Source organism: Protopterus annectens, chromosome 5.part0 (genome assembly GCF_019279795.1).
Source record: "Protopterus annectens isolate FY-2018-M chromosome 5.part0, PAN1.0, whole genome shotgun sequence".
In the NCBI taxonomy this organism is placed as follows: Eukaryota; Metazoa; Chordata; order Ceratodontiformes; family Protopteridae; genus Protopterus; species Protopterus annectens.
The window spans coordinates 368155842-368180346 of NC_056735.1; the positions used below are offsets into that span (position 1 = coordinate 368155842).

The 24505-nt window shown below is 44.3% G+C and overlaps 1 protein-coding gene across 2 annotated transcripts in view; it reads right to left on the reverse strand.

Moving 5' to 3' along the window:
- Window positions 1-24505, reverse strand: part of DDX3X (DEAD-box helicase 3 X-linked) — a 1864809-nt gene that overhangs the window by 1554785 nt on the left and 285519 nt on the right. For both annotated transcript variants that reach the window (XM_044072327.1, XM_044072326.1), the window contains exon 3: window positions 7781-7831. In XM_044072327.1, the coding sequence (XP_043928262.1) occupies window positions 7781-7831 (51 nt within the window). The remainder of the gene's footprint in view (window positions 1-7780; window positions 7832-24505) is intronic.

Genomic DNA, 24505 nt, shown 5'->3' on the forward strand with positions numbered 1-24505 from the left:
AGACACCGCCAATGAAGTGTCGTCGGTAGTCAGGGGCTGCGTAGGCGCCTCGCTGAGAACCGGGCCACCTGTAGTCTGCTTTGGCGTGGTGTCGGTAGAGGCCGCGGACCTCGTGTGTCAATCCTTATCTTTGCGTTTTTTAGTCAAAACTGGAGTCTGAGTATCCGACAACATTATGTAGTTAAATTTTTTTCCAAAAAAGTGCTGGGCGAACTCCGCCCGACGCTTAATGGTGCGTTTGTTGAATGTAGCACAAAAACGACAGGCCGAGACGTCGTGGTCTGGGCCTAAGCAAGGAATGCAGAGGGAATGAAAATCCTTATGCGGTATTTGCTTTCCACAGGAAATACAATTATTAACTTTGTCTGACATCGGTCTGAGGCAAGAAAAGTTTCCCCAATGGGGTACTTAGCATTCAATAAGACTTCGGTTGTAGATGTTCGTAATCTCAGGAGCTGGCCGACCGGCACTTGCGAACTGCTTCGGGCACTGCGCGGCAAGAAAGACTGGAGAAAATGGCGTCTGCTGGTTCTTTTATACCCCTGTCGCACTGACGTCAGGGAAGAAGCGACGACAACCGACGCCGGACCTAGACTTTGGAATTTGGCCGACCGAGGACCCGCCTGATGGCAGGAAAACCCATCTGTTATGACTGCAGCTGTATGCACGATGAACATCATATTTGAGTTCTTTACAAAATGATCGATATTGTTGAGGTCAACAGTGGGTCTCTGATGTCATCTTTGGTACTAAAAAGCCTTAAGTTTCAAATCCTCTGCTCCAGTGGGACTACTTGGATGACACTTGTCTAGTGGCTTCTGAATTTAAAGCCAACTCCTACCAACTGGGTGGAACATTTGATTGATGGGATTTGGTTGGTCGAATCCCCGCCCCCATCAAAATAAGGATGAAAGTCTAGATGTAATTTTTTGCGCCCAAGTGCTGTGTGTGATTGATGTCCAGGTTTTTGGGTGTAGAGACAAGCTCTCTCCAACTGCCTTCAGAAGAGCAGTGGGGCATCCCTTCAGGAGTGCTGAAGGGTTGATCTGAGAAGGCATCTCTAAACCCTTGGCTTTGCAGGCCTCCTCTGCCGGAAGGGTAGAGTCTTCCACTGGAACCCCCTGCAACTAGGGGAAGTTTCACCTCGTAAAACGTACCTTTCGACTGTCAGACACATCATTTTACCTCCATTCTGATTCATGGACAAGGATCTCTGCGGGGTAGAAAAAACATTCACATGGCAGACTGTCTTTTCATCTTATATATAAACAAAAACCAGCAAAGGATAAAATAAAACAGCAAAATCCACAACTTTCGAACAAATTTATTCTCTCACTCTCTGACGTCTCGGCCGTAGCCATCAGGGAGTATAAACCTTACAATTAGCAAAACTACATTTATACTACTACACAAAAACAATTATATAATGAAACAATTAATGTAAATTAATTAAATCAGTACTTTCCAATTAAAATCTACATTAAGGCCATAAGGCTGCAGTGTTGAATTTCAAAATATATACAGCTTCTTTATATAATAAAGTACGCTTAATATTGACCTTGACATGACAAGAATGGTGTATTTGCTCTAAAACAGTACCTTGTAACCTACTTTATTATATAAAGAAGCTGTATATATTTTGAAATTCAACACACTGCAGCCTTATGGCCTTAATGAAGATTTTAATTGGAAAGTACTGATTTAATTTAATGAATTTAATTAATTTACATTCATTGTTTCATTATATAACTGTTTTTGTATAGTAGTATAAATGTAGTTTTGCTAATTGTAAGGTTTATACTCCTTGAAGGCTATGGCCGAGACGTCAGAGTGAGAGAATAAATTTGTTCGAAAGTTGTGGATTTTGCTGTTTTATATTATGTCTTTTCATCTTGCCCACTGCAGAAGAACGTTTCTTTAACTGTAGGTCCAACCAGGAAAGATCAATCAACAGAAGTAATGCTGAAGACTGTAAGGGCTCCACAAAAATCACACAAGCGCATCCAGGCAGGTCTCCGTACGGCTATGCCTGAGCCCACCACCCATGAGGCACCTTCTGCTAGGTGAGAGATTAACTTCATGAAGGCATAAGAGATAGACTGAAGGGTGGCCAGTTGTGAAGACAGCAGTTTTTGCTCCTCCAAAGACACGGACCCAGGAAAAGATCAGGAGAATTCTTTAAATCAAACCTCTGCAAACTAGTGAAGTGTTCCAAATAATTCAGCGACCAAAGACCAAGTGTCGCTGAGGCATAAACACTCTTTCCAAATCTAACATCCAGGACTCTGTTGCAGGAAAGACAGAAGAGCTCTGTTCTGCCAGCTTTTTTAGTGGCCAACACCACGCCCATAGCATCTATAGTAACACCCTTACTTCAATAAGGCCTGTCTTTAGGAGGGGCGAGAAGTTTGTTGGGACGGGGAATAGGCTCTACAGTATCCAGTTCCTTCCATGCCCGGCGAGACATCAGATCTACAAGGTCAACATCTGGGGGGTGGGGGTGTAACCCAAGAAGTCGATGAGCTGGACCAGAAGGCTTCCCCAACACCAACTCCTCCTGGGAAGGGGGAATCTGAAGATCATCCACCTTTCTGAATAAGGATCTCTGGAATGTCGCCAAAGAAGACATCGACCTTGCAGACCCCTCCTCCTCATTAAAGTCAGTGTTTTTGGTTAAAGATTCCCGAGAAGAATCTGAGTAGGGCAACTCAAGGTAAATACGGCTAGGCTTGTAAGGGCACTAGGGCTGTTAGAGTAACCTATGAATGGGCTCCTTTTGTATGACCTCCTCCGGGGGACCTAGTCAGCAGAATGATCTGCACAGGAACTGCAAGAGATAAAGCTCATGAAGAGAAACTGTCTAAGCATGAACAGGCGCTGGCTGTCCCTGCTGTATACACTGGTGGGGCTCAGAACCCTGATCAGATGACAGCACATGGGTAGGATCCAAAGAAATAAGAGCAGACTGGACTGATGAGAGAAAGCCCTCTCCCCCACCTCAAAAGCAGAAGGGCTGACAGAAGTCAGTGTCTGCTGCACTGGAGCAGAAATTCAGGCACTCCCAAGCCCCTACTGTGCCGGGCTCCTGCTGTAAGGGAGTCAGGCCCACTTAGGTCTCTTGAAGCTGGACAACTCAGGTCCAATTCCTGCTGTAAAGGAGGAGTCTGACCCGAGCTGTCCACACCAAGGGGAAGGGACATCAATGACATGTGAGTTGAGCCCATTCCCTGAGATCCAGCACCAAAGCTACGGCTCAGACTCACCCTGTTCTAGTGGGATTCAGCACAAAATGAGTCAGGATGTACTTATTGTACGAGTCACAGACCTAGCTGTCTATACATCAGATCTGAAGACTCTTGGGATTCTCTGAATACAGGGCTTTGAAACTGGACAGCTTGGAGAAGAAATAAGTGGAAGAGAAGCAGGTTGCTCCTCACGGATCCCATGGGAGACTGAAATGATAACACTCCCATTTGAATCTGAGCCCTGAGAAACCATCATCCTACTGGCATCTGCTTCAGACAGGATCCAAAAGGACCCAACAGGACAAAGGGACGAGACATTCCTCTTTTGTGTGTCCTGTAGAAATGGTAAATGGAACAGTGGGGAAAAAAAGGAGGAGATCAAGTTCTAGGAGATTTTAAATGTCCCCACAATCAGATCTGATCTCACAATTTTGGCCAGAGGCTGGGACAGGTTCCAGAGAATGGTTGGGATGCAGTTTTCTATGCTCCCTGGACTCTCAGGGAGACTTGTTTCTTGGTGGGGGGTTGAGCCCCTGAAACAGCTGCAGCAGAAGGTGGAAGCAACCCTTTCAAAAATAAGTAACTGCAGCAATCACTAAGGGTCATAGTGTTCAACCCAGCACAAATGCAGCAAGGAGTTTCAAGGTGGGCCACTCCCAAACAGTACACACTCTCATTGTGAGCAACAGAATTAGGTATCTTATGCCCACAGGAAGCACACTTTTTAAAACCTGTAGTATTTGCAGCCATAAGAGGCAAAAAACAGAAGACAGCTTTTTTCTCCTAAAAAAATATCGAAGAAAAAATATCAACTATGGCATCCAAGCAATACCCTAGGAAAGTGTAGGAAGAATAAAGGAAAGTACCAACAATGGTATGAACAAGTATCCTAGGAAAAAAAAAAAGGTAAGAAAATAAAACAGCAACTAACACCAGAATCCTAAAACACTAAAAGGGAGAAAGGATGAAAAACTATGACAGGAGGAACAGTTACCATTAGCAAATTATACACTCACAAACTGCAGGGGAAACACCTCATAAGCTCGACAGCAGGATCCAGGTCTAAAGTGATCCAAAAGCAAATTAAACCTGGAGGTTTTAGAGTTCTGAGGCAATACAGATAAAGGCAGGAGCTTGAAAGTCAGATACAAAAGTATAAGTAAATGCATCCGAGCAAGATCAGAGACCTACCAGTTGAGGACTGAATGAAAAGGATAAATTGTCTACCTACTTTGAAGTTGCAAACAGCTTAAGAATGCCTTGTAACTACTAGTCCTTGGCCTGGCAGACTAGTCTCAAAAGTTGGCTTTTGTAGACTTATTAGCCCTCCACCCACTGAGTTGCTTGTTTAGACGGATGAGGATACCGTGCTGGGCACTGTACTTTCCAAATTTAGTGATTATTTTCTTCCTCTTTATTACACAAAATATTTGGCTCTCGCAAGGGTAGCTTTTTTCCCACCAAGTGTGTCCTGTGATTATTCTGGGTAGGTAGCCATCTCTACCCAGCAATTATACAGTTTTTTTTATGAATGCACAGATGGTTCTTAGAGCTTTTGGGGGGGGGGCTTGAACTTTTGCGAGGGTGTGACAATCGTGGGAAGTTTGCCACAGAGTCATTCCTAAAAGTTCCAAGGTTAACTAGAGTCCCAGTTTTTAGTTTTAATTTATGCAAGTCAGCTCTATTATCCAACATGACTAGTTAGGACACACTAGTTCCGTACAATGCTCTCCCCATGTTTGAGGGCCAGGTCAAAATGTTGGCACTCCCTAGTAGGCATACAGACTAGCTGGTTCAAGGCAGATCACATTTATATATAAAGTCCAAGAATCTGAGCCTGCATGCTTGGAGTTGTGTACAATTCCCACTTTACAACGGTGGAGTTAAAAAAGGCCCGCGAACATTGTGCTGGGTTGAATAGGGAGCAACTCCAGTACATTTGTGATGGGTTTTTCTAGGGCATAGAGGGGGACATATGGCTCACAAGGATATGGTATTTAACTGTGTGTAGTAATCTGAACAAGGGGAAGCTAAAGTGCTTCACACACTGACAGACCAGTCTTGAGGTGCTTTTGTTTTTGATGTATTTTAAAATTGAGATACCTCTGCCTTTGGTCCTTTCCTGTGTAGTAGCTGGACTAAATGAGTAGAAGTCATAGTCCTGTACTGCCGGGAGTGCACATTGTGGCTTTAAATCATGTCTCACTAACTGCACAGATGTCTATGTTCTCCAGGGAGTGGAGAGCTTACAAGGAGTGGAGATCCTTGTTTAGGCTCCTGGCAATGAGCAGCAACACTTTTAAAGACTTTCTTGGGTTGGTTTTGCAAAGATGGAAGTTTTATCAGACTGGCAATGTCCAAACAAGCACTACGGAGTGGACAAGGTTTTAGCCAATATTCAAAAGCCCAGAAGGAAAAGGTGCAGACGATTCCTGGCAAAGCAGTGTGGTCAACCATATCATCTGAACACTAACAAATACTGTATCCACTTCACCCATCACCAAAAACTAAGACAATTAAAGTTAATTATCTTTTATTCATATTGTGGCATCCTCCATGAAGGTATAATGCTCAATGGTAGGCTCACACTAGCCTGAGACATGGTTAGAACTCCGCCATGTTCCTTCATACAATAGAGTGAGGTACATTTCTGGTCCTTTACACCCACATGGACTATGATGGAATCAAAGGTACTTGTGGTTCAATGACCTGAGCGCGTGAATAATCGGGCAAGACTGTCCTCTGACAGGCAAATGAACTCTACTCAGCTTGGTGACTGGGATATTTGTGCATCTCACAATGGGGTCTTACGACCAAAATACTGGTTTGTGTGATTTGCCTTTATAGGCCGAGAACATGACACCAGCAGATGTGGTTTGTGCCGTGGTAGGTATTCTGTCAAGAGGGCTTTTCAGGTTGATGATTACTTTTAACATCTAGGAGGCATTTGGGGCTTAACAAATATGCTATGAGCCTCAGCTTATGTCAATCCATGCATTTGGTCCATACTGAGCATGATGGGTGCAGCAAGTTTGACAACCTGCATGATTTTACAAGTGGTTGTAATACAGCCTTGCCTCCAGTGGCAGTAACTACATCTCTCCCCTACCAACAGGATATTACATGGTGATCAGTACACACAAGACAACTGCTATACTGCCTCAGGATGCCATTATCCAACAAACTGGCTAAAGAGCTAGTATTAAAGTGCGCATGCATAGTTGAAGATCCTTAAGTGATGTACAAGGGAATGGTACAACAGGCGTTTACAGCTGGCTAGACTGGATAATTAAGACCAATACTAAACTTGTCAGGTTGTGCTCCTCAACACTCAAACTAGTTGCACTTTGAGCAACTAAGTATTGAAAAAAACTCAAATGTAGTTTTATAGCAAAATTTCGATGTTGACTGCCCGTGTCAATACTGGGCACTGCTAACCATAGCTGCACAATGCCAAGCTTCAAACACCATCTCAATACAGACTCCGAAACCCTGTAAACAAGCAAACAGCCCTATGGCCAATCACAAGCACACATTCTCCACTGCCACTAGAGTACAAACCTACCTCCTAGCTTTAAATCGCTGAAAGACTGTGCAATCAGCTTACAGTAACTCAAGATCAAAGTGCAAAAATCAACTTCCACAACAATGCAACACAGTTAATAGGCAGGAATGCAGAATTATTAATCAATATAAATGTGGAGGAAAAACAGTACTCAAATGATTTCAAGTGCACTTTTTCTGGTGAAGAGAGAGAAGAGCAGCACTAGTCACAGACTGCTTCTTTAGTATTAACCCAGGTTCAGTACACTTGCTATTGTTTTCTCTTTGTATATGCCCTCAACAGAACCTACAACAACTGGATGTAACAGAAAAAGCTAAACAAAACAAATGCACAGAAGAGGTTCTCAACAAAACTGCAACCAGACCACTCTCAGTGGAGTCATACAGACACTGGTCCTGCTGGTCTGACAGAACATCCCTCTGCTCCTCCCTCACCAGTACAAAAGACAATCCCATGCACAATCCCACAGAAGTTGTTCCAAGGCTCACCACTGACTGGTCAGTCCCCTTGGAGGTGGTGCTGGCATGCTAATGCATGAGACAGGGCAGGTATTAGTCTCCTCAATCCAGAAATAGGTTGCTTTCATAGTAAGTCTGTACCTATTTGGGGAAAATATTGTGAGCTCATTCACCCCTGGCCAAGGGGTGGGATTATGCCACAACTTAAATCTTCATAGCCAAGATGCCAGAGAGGACATTTCACATATGCTTGTTTAAACATTCCCCTTGCTGACCGCTCTTTCCATGACTTTGTTTTCTTACCTGGGAATTTCACTGAATGGGCCTTGCCCACAGATGAATTAAAGCCTTACATTTGGCAGGCAATGGGGTAAAACCTAGTAAAGACTAGCTGAAATTTTGAAATGCATCTAGCCACAGTTGGCGGCTTTCGAATATTTGGCACAATTGACCCCCAACAAGTAGAAACTTTCGGTAACGTATCCTTAAACGGTTATTTTCTCAAAACTCACCTTGTCTAGAAGCTTCTCTGTTTCGTAGATGAGGAGGGATGTAACGCCCTTCTGAAGTTGATGGTAAAAAAAAAAAGGAGAAAGAAAATTCATTCATACAAGTGTCTTGCAGATTTTTTTTCATGCCTCAAAAGCCATAAAATCTCAACAAGGATGCATTGAAAAATATTCAGACTCTTGCCTGTTCTTCACAAAATCACAAGTAACAATGTAGAACAAAAATGTTATGGTATGAAGCTAAATCTATCCAAGTACACTGAAGAGTTGGCTACGTGAGCTTCCCAAGGAAATGGATACAGAGATGAAGCAGTATTTAAAAAATGAGGGGTGTGATACAAGCTATGCATTTTCCAAAGAGTACAGTTATGCAGAAACTTGCCATTATTTTAGATTAGAGTAAATAAGTGTTGCAGTACAAAGACTTCTGCCAAGCAAAAGCCCATGACCAGCCTGAATACCAAAGACTTTCACCATCCCACAGCTGGTGGACACCGTTGCTGGCTAAAGTCAAGACAGTAGTCAGCCGGCACCATTCCAAATCCACCTCCCCATGTTAATCTGATGCACAAGTGGGTGCAACAGTCAGGTCTGGCCACCTTGAAAACTAGAGGACTTAGCTAAGTATCCTATTGGGGAACCTTTCCCCCTCTAGTTGCTTAGCCATTAACTGTTGATGTTAAGTATGACAATACAGTCCCTTACCTGGAAACCAGATCCCTTCCACACTACCATTCTTGTTTGCTCTACTTGTCTTTTTTTAGGTCAAAATTTAACAGCAAACCCATTAAGCACAGGACCAAACCATCACTCAGGACTTGGAATCAGGCAGCACTCCGCTGTCGCACACTATGGCATAAGCTGGTTCCCAAGCAGTCGTCCCAAAGTAGCGTAGAGAAACACTGAGAAAGATATGCTTGAGGCAAAGACCTCTAAGCCCCTAACATGAGATACTCTTGCAGCACTCTAGTCTAACACCTGTTAGGCCAGAATCTCTGGGGCCCATCCACTTTGGAGGCTGCCATGACTTATGCCCAGTCCTCATGTGCAGACACCACAGCAATGTCAGCTGGGTCCAAAGCTACCACGGTGGCCATGGTTTGGCTTCTTACATCAGGATTCTGGTGACAAAGGGTTAAGATAACCTCCAACAGTTCAGGAGTAAATCAAGGTTAACTGCCCACCCCAAGCCCAAGATGCCCAAGTCTTCTGGAGTACTACTTGTTAATGAATTCTCTAGTATTGCATACAGTAAAGGGCCATGTCAGCACAGGCACTTGCAACACCAACTCCTATGTCCCACAATGCAACCTCCTTTGTCAAGGCTGAGGTATGGTCATTGCATCATTCCTCCACCTTACCCATCACCACCATTTAATGTATGGTCACTGCATCATTCCTCCACCTTACCCATCACCACCATTTAATGTAACCTTTTAAATACGGTCTGTGCAAAGTATAGCATTTTTAGATGGAAGGGCAAAAAAACTGGTACAGAATGAGTTGGACATCTAGCCACAGTTTCAACAATATGGACCTGCCAAACACAAAAAAAAAAAAGTTATGTACTTACCATAACATTCCATGCAAGTTGTTCATCTCACCTTCATTCTTACAAATAGGTTCGGAGCAGATCCTTGTCTCAGAGTCCGTCTACTACAAATCTCAAGGTCTTCAGACAGCTAGAGGCCAAGTCCCTATCCCATGATGCACCTAGAGTTACCTCAGATCTCATTTGCTGCATATAATACCACATGTCATTCTATCACTCCATAAGAGAAAGCTATAAAAGGGTTGAGGAACCAGGAAGAATCCAACATCTTGGTCTTCGAGAAACCTTGGAGGGGGTAGGAGGGTGGGAAGTAAGAATAAAGGTGAGATGAACAACTTACATGGAACGTTAAGGCAAGTACATAACTTCTTTATGTGATGCTGTTCTATCTTGCTGTTCATTCTTACAGATGGGTAGCATCCCAAGCACCATCCATCTCAGGTGGCTCAAGGGAGTATGTTTTTCAGGACAGTAGACCAAAAGGAGGCCCTGTCAACTTTGTAATGAGTGGTAAAGATATGTGGTCTTGACCAAGTGGCTACTGCACAAATGTTATCTATAGGAAGTCTAGCAGAAAAGGCAGAGGATGTAGACACTGCTTTGGTAGAGCCTTAATTTTATGTAGTAAGGGCATATAAGCAGCTGAATAAGCAAATGTGATACAATCAGGTGCCCACTGGCATACCTTTCCTGGAGAGTGAAAAAAACAAAGCTGTTCAGATTTCCTAAACTCTTTTGTTCTATCCATGTAAAATCTGAGCTGTCTATGAACATCAAGATTGTGCAGCATATATTCTAAATTGGAGTGATTGGGGAAGAAAACTGGCAAATCAGTAAATTTAAGATTAGCTTCAGTGCAAATTTTAGGCAAAAAGGAGGGGTTAGTTCAAAGTGAGACTCTGTCAGCATGTCAAATCAAATAAGGAGGCTTAATGGACAAGCCTTGAAACTGACACTCTGCAGGCAGACATGATAGCTACTAAAGAGATAGTTTTCTATGACAAAAATATGAGGTCACATGAGGAAGCTAGTTCGAATGGAGGGAGAATAATGTAAGAAACCATAAAATTTGGATTCCATGGGGTATAGGGAGATTTCACAGGTGCTCTGAGATGAAACGTCCTTTTGAGAAAGGCTTTGGATAATTTGTGTGACATCATGTTCAACCCTTCAAATTCAAGGTGAAAATTAGAAATAGCAGGAAGTTGAACACCAACTGTTGCTGCTGCAGCTCCTTAGTTAAAGATCATGGTCAAGAACCTTTAGCACAGAGGCCACATGGGCTAGGTAGGAATTAAAGTTGTTTTGAGAAGCCCATATAGAAAATGTTTTCCATTCGCTAAGGTACAGCTTCCTCGTAGAGGATTTATGAGAGGATATGACAATTTAGTCTCATTAGAAAGGTTATGGAACATGGCTATGATGGGAATTGGAGCAGCCAAGCTGTCAGCTTCAGGAACTGGAGAGGGGGATGAAGTTCCCCCGGCGAGGACGTCAGAAAATCTGGAACTGGGTCCAGAATCCAAGAGTCCTCCAAAAGATGAAGTTGAAGAAAGGGGAACCAAATCTGCCGAGGCCAATGAGGGGCTATTAGAATGATGGTCCTTCCCAGGGTTTTTGCTTTCTGTAGCACTTTGGGTATCAACGGGATTGGTGGGAATGCATAGAGGAAATCCGGATGCCAATCGTGTACAAGTGCGTCCCTTGGGGCTACTCCCGGAGGAGGAATCAGGGCAAAGTAGCTTCTACATTTCACGTTCATGTGGCTGGCGAAAAGGTCTCAGCAAAGCTGGCTCCACCTGTGGATTATCCTGTCCACTATTTCTTTGAGTCACTACTCGTGAGGCAACAAAGCTGCTCTGCTCAGCTTGTCTGCTATCACATTGGATTTCCCCAGGATGTGAGTTGCTAACAGAAAGCGCTGGGTGGATACAGCCCACTACCATACTCATAGGGCCTCGCAACAAAGTGGGAAGGACCTGGCTTCTTGTTGTCTGTCTGAATCGCAACTGTACCCACAGGAAGACAGTCCTGGAAAGTACTGCAATGCTAAAAGTACTGTTCTCATCTCTAGGACACTGACATGCAGATGTGTCTCCTGATCAGTCCATGTGCCTTGGGCTGTTCTTCCCTGAAAATGCCCACACCCCACTTTATCAGGGAAACATCCGTGGTCACTGTGGCCGCTGGTGGGGGTAGGACAAAAGGACGACCTATCATGACATGGAGAGGTCAACCACCACTGAAGATCCTTTTTGCATGAGTTTGTGATCATTATAAGAGGAGACACAGAGCTCTTGGTAAGACCACTGAGTGAACAGCCATTGCAGAACCTGCATGTGCATGCAACCCAGCAGTATACCCAATATTGCAGCTGCCATCATGCCTAACAATTTAAGTATTTCTGATGCTGGAGCCTTGTTTTTGGATATCATATTGCAGACCTGCTGATGGAGTAGTAAGACTCTCTCTAATGGAAGTCTCAGCATTGTGGTGGTGTTCAATTCTGCACCAATAAAAACGGTATGTTGCGATGGCGACAAAGCAGATTTTCCCGAGTTTATTGTAATGCCCAGCTGACTGCAGAGTGAAAGAGTGGTGTCCCTGGCTTGAATGAGTTGATGCCTGGTGGTGACTGTGAGCAGCCAATCGCCTAGGTATGGAAACACCTGGAATCCTAAACGTCTCAGGTGAGCCGTGACCACTGCCATGCATTTGAACACTCAAAGGGCAGGGCTCGAAACTGGTAATGACTGGCTCCCAGCCGGTATCAGATGATCCCTGGATAGTCTAGCCATTTTTATGTCGTAGTACACATCCTGGAGATCTATAGAGCACTTCCAACTGTCTTTCCCTAAAAAGGGAAGTATTGACTGAAGAGTGACCATCCGAAACTTCTCTTTCTTGACAGATCTGTTTAGTCTACTGAGGTCCAATACAAGTCTCCAGTCCACTACCTTTTTTGGAACTAAAAATAATTTTGAGTAAGTTCCAGATCCTATCCGGTCTGCTGGGATTGATTGGATGACTTTGTTAGAACCGATTGGACGTCTATTGTTGCCAGTTCCCTGCAACTGGGTGGGACGTCCAGGATTTTTCTAGTCAGTGGAGGGGGTGTGGCAAAAGGAATGAAATTTCCTTTAGAAATGATACTTTGTACCCAGTTGTCATTTGTTATTTTGAGCCAGGCACCTGGATACAAAGATAAATGCCCCCCCCCCCCCATACTGCCTCCAGAGCAGGACAGCCTGGCCTCCTTTCAGGAGCGCTGGTAGAGCTTCCCAAAGAAGTGATCTCCGTCGCCCTAGTTTGAGGACCCCCTCTGCCGCGAGGGCGGCGTCTTCCATTACTACCCCCTCCTCTGCCCCTGGGGGGGGGGGGTTCACCGCACATCTTGAAAGACTCCTTGGTCTTTTAGGAAAGTACAGTAGTGTTCAATTACCATAAATGTAGATGTTATGGAGTGTATTCATTGTTGTTGTAATTACATTTGGGTAATCTGCTTGCAGGTTGCCCTCAGTCGGTCTGATTAACAAAGTCTTGGGTCCTGAGTCGGTTGCTGTCCCTTCTTCCATGGCGTCAGGTTGTCAGGGGTATAAAAACGCAGCCGACGCCATTACATCGGTTTTCCTTGCCCCAGATGTCAGGTGCCCCCCTAATGGGGAGCAAATAAGCATAAAAACACAAAGGTATACCTCCAACAAAAAGCAAATACACCAAAATGTTTTTTAAGCATAGTAAAGGAAAGTACAGGTATAGCCAGAAGAAGTTAGGGGGCTGGAGCGAGGGTAACAGGGACTGCAAAAGTGAATACACTCAAACAACTACATTTATGTTAAGTGTACACAACTGTACTTATGTTCTTCATGTTTCACTGTTGCAGTCATTGCATTTGGGTAGATTCCCAAAGCTATGGTTGGGAAGAGGAGTTTATATAGCATTAGGGCCAGCTATAAGGCCCTGCAAGACAGCAATGGCAAAGCCAGCTCTGGATTTAGAGAAAACTGACAAATGATAATGCTTGGTGAAACTTATCTCTGTCCTCAATAACCTATCCTTCTCACAATCAGTCACCAACTGGTTTCAGAGTTACCTGTCTGACCGCCAACAATCCGTTGTATGGCAGAATGACATATCTCCCCAACTACCTGTCTCCATAGGGGTTCCCCAAGGATCCATCCTTGGACCCCTACTTTTCTCTGTTTACACCAATAATCTAGCCTCTGCCACCAAACATGGCACACTCATCCAATACGCAGATGACTCTACCATCATCTGCTCAGCCCAGTCCCTACCCAAACTGCAAAAAGTCACACAGGAAACCTTTTCCTCTGTTGAAACATGGTTATCCGATGCCCAATTAATACTCAACCCAAACAAAACTAAACTACTCATCTTCCAACCCACCAAACATACTCAAAACAACTCTCACTTTAACATCACAGCAAAAGACAACACCACTATATACCCAACTGAACATACCACATTGCTAGGAGTGGAAATAGACAATAAACTAAAATTTGACATTCACATATCCATGACCATAAAAAAGTCCAGAAAAAACTAGGAGCATTATACAGAAATAAACAATTTCTCACCAAAGCAGCAAAGATTTCAATAGCAAATTCCCACCTTATCTCCACCCTACTTTATGCCTCTCCAGTATATACCAACCTAAGGCAATGTGATCTAAACAAGCTAGAAACCTGTTACAACAAAATCGCAAAATTCGCCACAGGGGCATCCTACCGTAGTCACCACCGTCTCTCACTTGCTGAACTGGGCTGGCTTGAACTCCCTCACCTCCTTCAGTGGTATCAACTCTCACCTCGCCCACAAACTAGTAAACCATCCACTAAATGTCCCATCCCTCCAGAATCTACTCCAACCCTATCGCACCACCAGACCACTAAGATCCAGCAACAAAAGTCACTTGCAGATCACTAAAGCCAATAACTCTGCTGGTGAAGCACTATTCTCTTGCGCCATAGCCAAATTATGGAACTCACTCCCACCCACAATTACCTCCGTACCATCATGCACCAACTTCAAAACTTTATTAAAAGCGCACCTATAAACATGCTGGCTATGCCCTTGCAACTCCCACTCTAATATCAACCCCATCCAACTACTGCCTTTCTTTCACCTCCACTAACTACCTTGATGATAGCAAGCTCAGATGCTCATAAGCCTAGTACTTATTATACAGCAGGAACTTCTCATTGTTACATTTGTTAATGCCTGTTATGTACTTCACAGATAGCCGTCTACTGATGTACTATGTTCTTCATCTGTAAATATGTTGCAAGTAATTTCTATGTTAAATTGTTAATCACTATGTAATCCAATGTAACTACTGTCTGTTTATTTTACTGTGGAGCTTTTCTCCCCGAGCCTCCGCTGAAAATGGACCCACGTCCAGTCAGACACTCCCGGTCAACAAATTTAAATAAATAAAATAAATAAATAAATAAAATGTAAAGAACTCCAGGAAGCAGCTTCTAGGATGTCCCTGGTAGGAACACCTCTGAGAAAAGCTGCAGAAGTAGATGCAGCCCTGGTAGAGTGAGATCTGATCCCCTGGGAGATGAGTTTTCTATGGTGCTTATAGCAGAAATGAATGCAATGGTTTATCCATTTAGAAATGGTTTGTTTTGAAATAGCCTTTCCCTCTGCCCCTGCAGCAAATGCTATCAGCAGTTCAGATTTTCTTTGAGGTTTACTCCTGTCCAAGTAGAATCTAAGTTGTCTGTGCACATCCAAGGAATGCAGAATCCGTTCTCCTTTGTTCTGTGAATTGGGAAAGAAGGTTGGCAAATGAATGGACTGACTAAGAGCCACACTGGATACCACCTTGGGCATGAAAGATGGATTGGTCCTGAGTGACACCCTGTCCGCATGAAAGATGACGAAAGGCTCCACTGCTATGAGGGCCTGTAATTCAGATATCCTTCTAGCTGAAGTGATTGCTAAAAGGAAAGCTGTTTTCCAAGAAAGAAATTTTAAGTCTGCAGCAGCAGCTGGCTCGAAAGGAGGTAGAATGAGTTTCTCCAATACAAAGTTAAGGTCCCAGGCAGGGGTTGGAGCTCTCCTGGGTGGACTCCATTTTTAGGCCCCTCTGAGGTGCTGCTTGAGCAGAGGATGAGAAAAAAGGAGAGGTTCTGTGTTATAATGAGCTGAAATGGCTGAGGTGTGGATTTTAATGGAGGAAAAACACAGGCCCTTGTGAAGCATCTCAGTTAAATATTGCAAAATCTGAGGTAAATTTAGCGCTGCTGTGCTCATCCCTTGAGATGAGTTCCAGGCACAGAATCTTTTCCATTTTTCAGCATAAGATTTTCTAGTACTAGGCCTCCTTGCCTCAAAGATGACATCCATCACAGATTTGCTGAGGGATGATAAGGGTGAGTTTAAGTAATTACCCGCAATTGGCCTGAATTCCAAAGTCTTGGTCTGGCGTTGGTTGCGGTCACCTCTTCCCTGACGTCAAAGAGCCAGGGGTATAAAAGATGCAGCAGACGCCATTTCCTTCAGTTCTTCTTGCCCCAGGACGTCAGGTGCCCCCAAACAAGTAGGCTAAAAAAACACTGCTTATAAAAGCATGTACTAAAACAATACCTTCCATCTACAAGCAAATACACCACATGGGTTGTATAGGATAGAGAAGTACAGATAAGTCCCAGCAAAGAAAGGGGGACAGTGGGTGGGTAACCCGGACTGCAACAGTGAATACACTCTAACATCTACATTTATGGTAGGTACACAACTGTACTATGTTCATCGTGTTTCACTGTTGCAGTCATTACAATTGGGTTGAATCCCAAAGCAGAGGTTGGGCGGCTGGGTCTAAACAGAATTAGGAGTGGCTATAAGGCCCTGCAAAACTGCAGTGGCAAAGCCTGCTCTGGATTTAAAGTAAATAGGTAAGTGGTAGTGCTTAGTAAAAGTGTGCACTGAAGTCCAAGTTGCAGCCTCCAAAATATCCTTGGTTGGTACTCCTCTGAGGAAGGCTGCTGAGGTGGCTGCTGCCCTGGTAGAATGTGGTCTAATGCCCTAAGGCACTGATTTGTCATGCTGTGAATAGCAGAAACGAATACAGTGTCCTATCCATTTTGAAATAGTCTGCTTTGAGAAAGCCTATCCTTGCGATCCTGCAGCATATGTCACTAAAAGTTGCTCAATCTTTCTGAAAGCTTTAGTTTTGTCCAAGTAGAAGCGTAGCTGTCTGTGTATGTCCAAAGAATGCAGAAGGTTCTCCCCCTTTATTCTGTGGGATTGGGTAAAAAGTAGGGAAATTAATGGTTTGGTTAAGAGCCACACTGGACACTACCTTAGGCATAAATGTCGGGTTTGTCCTTAGAGAAACCCTGTCCGGATGGAAGATAGGTTCTACAGCCATTAATGCCTACAACTCTGAGACTATTCTTGCTGAAGTTATTGCTAGGAGCAGAGCTGTTTTCCATAAGCATTTTATCTCAGCTGTATTGGCCGGCTCAAAAGGAGGCAGTGTGAGTTTTTCCCAGACAAAATTGAGGTCCCATGCAGGTATTGGTGCTCTTCTTGGAGGTCTTATGTTTTTGGCCCCTCTGAGGAACGGCCTAAGCAATGGATGTGAAAAAATAGGTGGGTCTGTATTATAATGAGCTGAAATGGCAGAGGCATGGATCTTAATTGATGAGAAGGATAGGCCTTTGTCCAGCATCTCAGTTAGATACTGAGAAATCTGAGGAATATTTGGAACAAGCGTACCAATTCCTTGTGCCTGGTTCCAAGCACATAATCTCTTCCACTTTTCTGCATAAGATTTTCTGGTGCTGGGCCTCCTGGCCTCCAAAACATCCATAACCGCTTTAGAGAGAGGTGTACTCTAAATGGTTACACTATTTGCCATGCAGCTAGATTTAGAGTTCTGAGTTGGCTGTGCAGCATCTGATTGTTTTGTTGGGTCAGTAAATGAGGAATTTGAGGCAATGTCCAGGCTGGGCATTGGGACAAGCTCCTTAGGATTGGGTACCAGTGTTGGCGTGGCCAATCCGGGGCAATCAGTATCATTTGTGGCTTCTCGTCTGACCTTTAGGAGTACCTTGGAGAGGAGAGGCAGTGGAGGAAAAGCATATACTGTGAGGTAGTTCCAGCTGAATGACAAAGCATCCACTTTCCATGCTTGTTTGTGACGAGTCCTTGTGCAGGATCTCTGAAGTTGGCAGTTCTGAGGGGAGGCAAAAAGATCTATGTCTGGGCATCCCCATTTCCTTGTTATCATGCTGAAGATTTGTGGATCTAGTTTCCACTCGTGAGGATCCATGAGGTTTCTGCTTAATCTGCCATAGCATTTGTTTTTCCTGGCAGGAATTGTGCTTGCAGGTGTACTTGGTAGGTCAATGCTCTGTTCCACAAAATCATGGCTTGTCTGAAGAGGGGGTAGGAATGTGTGCCCCCATGCTTGTTTATGCACCACATGACTGTGGTGTTGTCTATTTTTATCAGCAGCTGTCCTAGATGAAGTAGGTCCTTCAAGGCTGTCAGGGCATTTTGTACAGCTAGCATCTCTTTATGATTGATGTGTAGATGCCTTTGGCTTGGGGCCATGTGCCCTGAATACATTTTCCTGCCATGTGGGTTGCCCCAGGCATAGTCTGATGCATCTGTTAGTGTTTGCCTAGCTGTGGGTAAAGTGAATGGCTGTCCCTTGTTGTGGTGACAGGCCTGTGCCCACCATCGAAACTCCTGTTGCAGGCAGGGAATGAGTGAAATTAATGATACCAGGCTGTGGCAATGTCGAGTCCAAACACTTATTAGATACCATTGTAGTTTCCTCATATGCAGTTTGGCATATGGAATTAGCAGAATGCAGGAGGCCATGTAGCCCAGAGCATGCAGAATTTTTTCTTACAGATAACTGGGTCTTTGTTGCCATGCTTTTGAAGTAAGATGTCAGTTGCCTTTGCTTGTCTGGCGTGAGATAAGCCATCTGGGCAGTTCTATTTAAGCTTGCACCCAGGAATATTATCTCTTGAAAGGGTATTAGTTTTGATTTCTTTTCGTTTACTGTGTACCCTAGGCAAATTAGTAATCTTTTTACAAATGCCAGATGCTTTAGTAGAATGTCTTTGGTCTCTGCTTGAATAAGGCAGTCATCCAAGTAGGGACATATTTGAATTCCTTTTTGTCTGCAAAATGCAATTACTGGTGCCAGGCATTTTGTGAAGACCCTGGGCACAATAGATAAGCCAAAGAGCAGTGCAGAGAATTGGTAGTGCATTGAGCCAGCTATGAATCGGAGGTATCTTCTGCAAGATTGTCTGATTGGGACATGCAGGTATGCCTCTGAGGTCCAAAGTTACCAGCCAAGCCTTCTTGCCCAGCATGGGCAGAAGCTGCTGCAGAGTCAACATTTTGAATTTTGGAACATCCAGAAAAGTATTTAGAAGAGACAGGTCCAGAATTGGTCTCCATGCTTTATCCTTTCTTGGTACTAAGAAAAGTAGAGTAATCCTTGTCCCTGCTCTTGTTGTGGCACTGGCTGAATAGCCCTCATGTCCATGAGAGATTAAACTTGGTTTTGTGCCTCTGCCCATTGATTGTGTGGCAGGTCCCCCATACCTTTTGCCTTTGGAAGGGTGTGAAAGTGAAACCTGTAGCCCTGAGACACTATATTTAAGACCCATTTGTCCTGGGTGAGCATGTGCCAATTTTGTGAAAAAAGTGCTAGCTTTCCCCCTAAGGGTGCTACCAAAAGATAAATGCTTGGCATTGGCAGAGGGAAGTCATTGGGACTGTTTCCTACATGGCTGTGATTTGTCTTCTCCGCTTTTGGAGGTAGAAGCACCCCATTTGTTTGGGCCTGTATGAGCCCTGGGGCTGTGCCTCGAGGGTGTCTGTATCTGCCTCTTTGTGGCCTGTCTGACATGGGAAAGAACCAATTCTTAGGCCAGTTTCTGCTAAATCTGGGTGGCTATACCTGTAAGAATTCCTTCACTGTCTGCATAGATTTAGCTTTATCCTCCATTTTCTTCAACACCTCTTCTGCCTTAACACCAAAGTATCATGCTGTAATGGAGCATCCAATAATTTTGCTTTAACATGATCAGGCAGAGTCTGTTCCTTTTACCAAACATACCTTCTAATGACAGAACCTGTTACAGCAGCCCTGCAAGAGGCCTCCAGTGAATCATAACCACAATGCAAAGTAGGTTTTCCCACTTCTTCAGCTGCATGCAATAAATCCTGAAAATCCTTGTTCTCAGAACATTCAGAATTTGTCAACATTTTCTGTTTTGACAGACATATTAAGTATTGCTGATATGTAAGCATATGAACCTGACAATTTAAAGCCCTTACAGCCAAGGTAGCAGAAGTGCAAACTTTTTTCCCCCATCTGTCCAGTGCCCTAGAATCTCTGAGTGGACAGGGATTTTTGCAGTAGCAGCCTTGACCCCTTTGGGACCCTGAGAAATAGTTTCTGGGTCAGCAGCAGGGTTTTTATATAGGATATTATGAGAATCTGGAACCCTGTAGTATCTGTCTGGCTTAACAGGTGCAGGAGGTAAAGAGTTGGGAGACATACCGGACTCTGAAAATACATAATCTACAATGTCTAGAACAGGTGGAATAGCAAGAGGTCTGTGCTAAGGTAGTAAAAGAAAGTCTCTGAGCCTCTTAGAATCTGAATAATCTTGGCTCTCCCAGTGCAAATGCTCCCACATGGTATGCAGGGTTTCCCCAAATGAGTAATCCCCAGGAGGAGAAGCTGAAGGAATAGATTCTTCAGCATCAGAATCCTCATAGGGAGGAATAGAGTATACCTGTTCTAAAGAGGAGTCAGAGGAAATGGAAACCTGATCAGAGGAATCATATTCAGTGTCTTGCCTAGGCCTCTTATCAGGAGAGGGATGGGAACCCCTGATCAAAGTAATTAGGTCTTCGGCCATTTTGAACATCTGTTTTTTAGGCATGGAAGTCTGTCCTGGAGAATGCTGTACTGGTTTCCTTGTCTTTAAAACTGTTTGTCTTCATCTTGGATGCTGAAGTTGGCTTGATATAAAGCTGTGTAGGTCTGAAAACACCCTCAGAAGCCGAAGTCTGCTCAGCGGCTTCAGACACATCTGAGGAATTAGTTAGCGAAGGCCCAATACCTTGAGTATCCAGAGGCCTAATCGTCTCCAAGTGGGAGTCAAAGGCGGCCTGTGGCTCTAAGGTAGCGGGTGTCAGGGGCTGCAAAAGCAGCTCACTGAGAACCGGCAAACCCGCGACTGGCCTAGAAGAGGCTTCGTCAGTTTTGGACCTCGGATGTCTGTCCTTTTCTTTTTCCTTACGCTTTTTATGAACTCCAGTCGTCGGCTGTTCCGACGGCATTATGTAGTTAAACCTTCGGCCAAAGTAATGAAAAGCAAAATTGTACCGATGCTCAATAGTGCGCTGGTTAAATCTAGCACAAAAATGACAACTAGCACGTCGTGATCAGGGCCTAGGCAAGGAATACAGTAAGAATGAAAATCCTTATGAGGTATTTGCTTCCCACAAGAAATAATTGTTAACTTTTTCTGACATTGGTCTGGAGCAAGAAAAAAGTTTCCCCAACGGGGTACTTAGCTTTATAGAAGACTTCGGTCCTGAAATTCAATTTTGAAAATCTCAGCAGTCGGCCAACCGGCACTTGCGAACTGCTTTTGCTTCGGGCACCGCATGGTAAGAAAGACTGAAGAAAATGGCATCGGCTGCATCGTTTATACCCCTGGCACTCTGACGTCAGGGAAGAGGCAACAGCAAACGACGCCGGACCAAGACTTTGGAATTCAGGCCGACTGTGGGTAGCCTGCCAGCAGGATAACAAAGTGTAATGACTGCAACAGTGAAACACGATCACGGGCAGCAGAAGGAAGACGTAGACCGATAGGTTTTTCCAGCTGAAGAACAGAGCATCCACTTTCCAAACTTGCTTTTGGGGAATCTTTGTGCAAAACTTGTCCAACTGGTAGTTCTGGGTGGAGGAAAATAGGTCTATGTCTGGGCTCCCCCATTTGCTTGTCAGCATGTTGAAAATCCTTGGTTCCAGTTTCCACTCGTGTGGGTCCATGAGGTTTCTGCTTAGTCCGTCTGCCAGTGTATTTTATTTTCCGGGCAGGAATTGAGCTTGTAGGTGCACTTGGTAGCTCAAGACAGTCTTCCACAATGCCATGGCTAGTCTGCAGAGGGGGTAGGAAAGTGTACCCCCCCTGCTTGTTTATGTACCACATAACTGTGGTGTTGTCCGTCTTTACCACTAGTTGTCCTTGAAGAATGTCAGCATTCTGTACAGCTAACATTTCTTTTTGATTGATATGCAGCTGCATTTGACTTGGGTTCCATTTGTCCTGAATGCACTTCCCTGCCAGGTGAGCCCCCCATGCATAGTCGGACGCATCTGTTAAGGTTTGGAAGCAGGAGGTAGTGTGAATGGTAGTCACTTGTTTTGGTGGCAGGCCTCCGCCCACCAGAGGAACTCTACGCGTAGGCAAGGTATGATAGGAATCATTGTTTCTAGGCTATGAGAATGTTGACTCCATAGGCTTTTTAGATACCACTGGAGTTTCCTCATATGCAGTCTTGTATATGGAATTAGAAGAATGCAGGAGGCCATGAACCCCAAAGCTTGCAGTATTTGCCTTGCAGATAGCACGTTTTTTTGTGGCCACATGTTTGAAGAAGGTTATCAAATTAATTTGCTATTCTGGCGTGAGGTAAGCCATCTGGGAAGTTGTATTCAAGCCTGCTCCCACGAATGTAATTTGTTGACAGGTACCAGGTGCGATTTCTTTTCATTTATGGTGTACCTCGAACAAGTTAGAACCCTTTTTACAAATGCCAGATGATTCAAAAGTATGCCCTGGCTTTCTGCCTGAATTAGACAATCGTCCATGTATGGGTATATTTGAATACTTCTTTGCCTGCAAAATGTAATAACTGGAGCCAGGCACTTTGGCTTGTCTACTGCACACAAGGTATTCACAAAGGGCAGTGCAGGAAACTGATGATGTGTGTAGCCCGCTTTGAAGTGTAAGTACCTTCTGCAAGATTCCCTGATTGGGATGTGCAGGTATGCTTCTTTTAAATCTAGTGTTGCCAACCAGGCCTCTTTGACTAGCATAGGAAGTAACTGGTGAAGAGTCAGCATCTTAAATTTTGGAATCTCCAGAAAGGTGTTTAGAATAGACAGGTCCAGGATTAGACACCATGATTTGTCTTTTCTGGGTACCAGGAAAAGTCTGGAGTAGACTACCATAAATGTAGATGTTAGAGTGTATTCACTGTTGCAGTCATTACACTTGGGTTATCCTGCTGGCAGGCTACCCGCCGTCAGCCTGAATTCCAAAGTCCTGGTCCGGCGTCAGTTGCTGTCGCCTCTTCCCTGACGTCAGTGCGCCAGGGGTATAAATGATGCAGCAGACGCCAATTTCTTCAGTTTTTCTTGCACCAGATGTCAGGTGCCACCAAAAGGGTAGGCTGTAAAAATTATGATCATAAAAAAGCATGCACATAACCTTCATCTACAAGCAAATACACCACATAGGTCGGATAGAATGGATAGGTACAGATAAGTCCTTGCAAAGAAAAAGGGGGATGGTGGGAGGGTAACCTGGACTGCAACAGTGAATACACTCAAACATCTACATTTATGGTAGGTACACAACTGTACTATGTTCATCGTGTTTCACTGTTGCAGTCATTACACTTGGGTTGAATCCCAAAGCTGAGGTTGGGCGGCTGGACCTAAATAGAGTTTGGAGTGGCTATGAGGCCCTGCAGAACTGCAGTGGCAAAGCCCGCTCTGTATTTAGAGTAGACAGATAAATGGTAGTGCTTTGTAAAAGTGTGCACTGAAGTCCATGTTGCAGCCTCCAAAGGCTAGTACTCCTCTGAGGAAGGCTGCTGAAGTGGCTGCTGCTCTGGTAGAATGTGGCCTAATGCCCTTGGGCACTGATTTGCCATGTTGTGAATAGCAGAAACGAATGCGGTGGCCTATCCATTTTGAAATAGTCTGCTTTGAAATGGCTTTTTCTTGGGAACCTGCAGCATATGCCACTAAGAGTTGTTCAATCTTTCTGAAGGCTTTAGTCTTGTCCAAGTAAAAGTGTAGCTGTCTGCGCATGTCCAACACATGCAGAAGTCTCTCCCCCTTATTCTGTGGGTTTGGATAAAAGGTAGGCAAATGTATGGTTTGGTTAAGAGCCATGCTGGACACTACCTTAGGCATAAATGTCGGGTTTGCCCTTAGAGAAACCCTGTCCTGATGGAAAATAAAAGGTTCCACAGCCATTAATCCCCGTAACTCAGACTCTTCTTGCTGAAGTTATTGCTAGGAGAAGAGCAGTTTTCCAAGACAAGTATTTTATCTCTGCTGTATTGGCAAGCTCAAAAGGACGCAGTGTGAGTTTTTCCAAGACAAAATTGAGGTCCCATGTACGTATTTGAGCTCTCCTTGAAAGTCTTGTGTTTTTGGCTACTCTGAGAAACTGTCTTAGCAGTGGATGAGAAAAAATAAGTGGGTCCATATTGTAATTAGCTGAAATGGCAGAGGCATGGAACTAAAGTGATGAGAAAGATGGGCCTTTGTCCAGCATCTCAGTCAGGTATTGCAAAATCTGAGGAATATTTGGTTCAAGTGAGTCAATTCCCTGTGCTTGGTTCCAAGCACAGAATCTCTTCCATTTTTCTGCATAAGATTTTCTGGTGCTGGGCCTCCTGGCCTCCAAAATAACATCCATAACTGCTTTAGAAAGAGGTGTGTTCTGAATGATTACATTATCCGCCATGCAGCCAGATTTGGGGTTCTGAGTTGGCTGTGCAGGATCTGATTGCTCTGTTGGGTCAGCAAATGAGGTATTAGAGGGAATGTCCAGGCTGGGCCTTGAGACAAGCTCTTTAGGATTGGGTACCAGTGCTGGTGTGTCCAGTCTGGGGCAATTCGTATCATTTTTGGCTTCTCGTCTGACCTTTAGGAGTACCTTGGAGAGGAGAGGACGAGGAGGGAAGGCATATACTGTAAGGACTTTCCAGCTCAGCTGAATGAAAGGGCATCCACTTTCCATGCTTGCTTGAGATAAGTCCGAGTGCAGAATCTCTGTAGCTGGCAGTTGTGAGGGGAGGCAAATAGACCTATGTCTGGGCATCCCCATTTCCCTGTTATCACGTTGAAG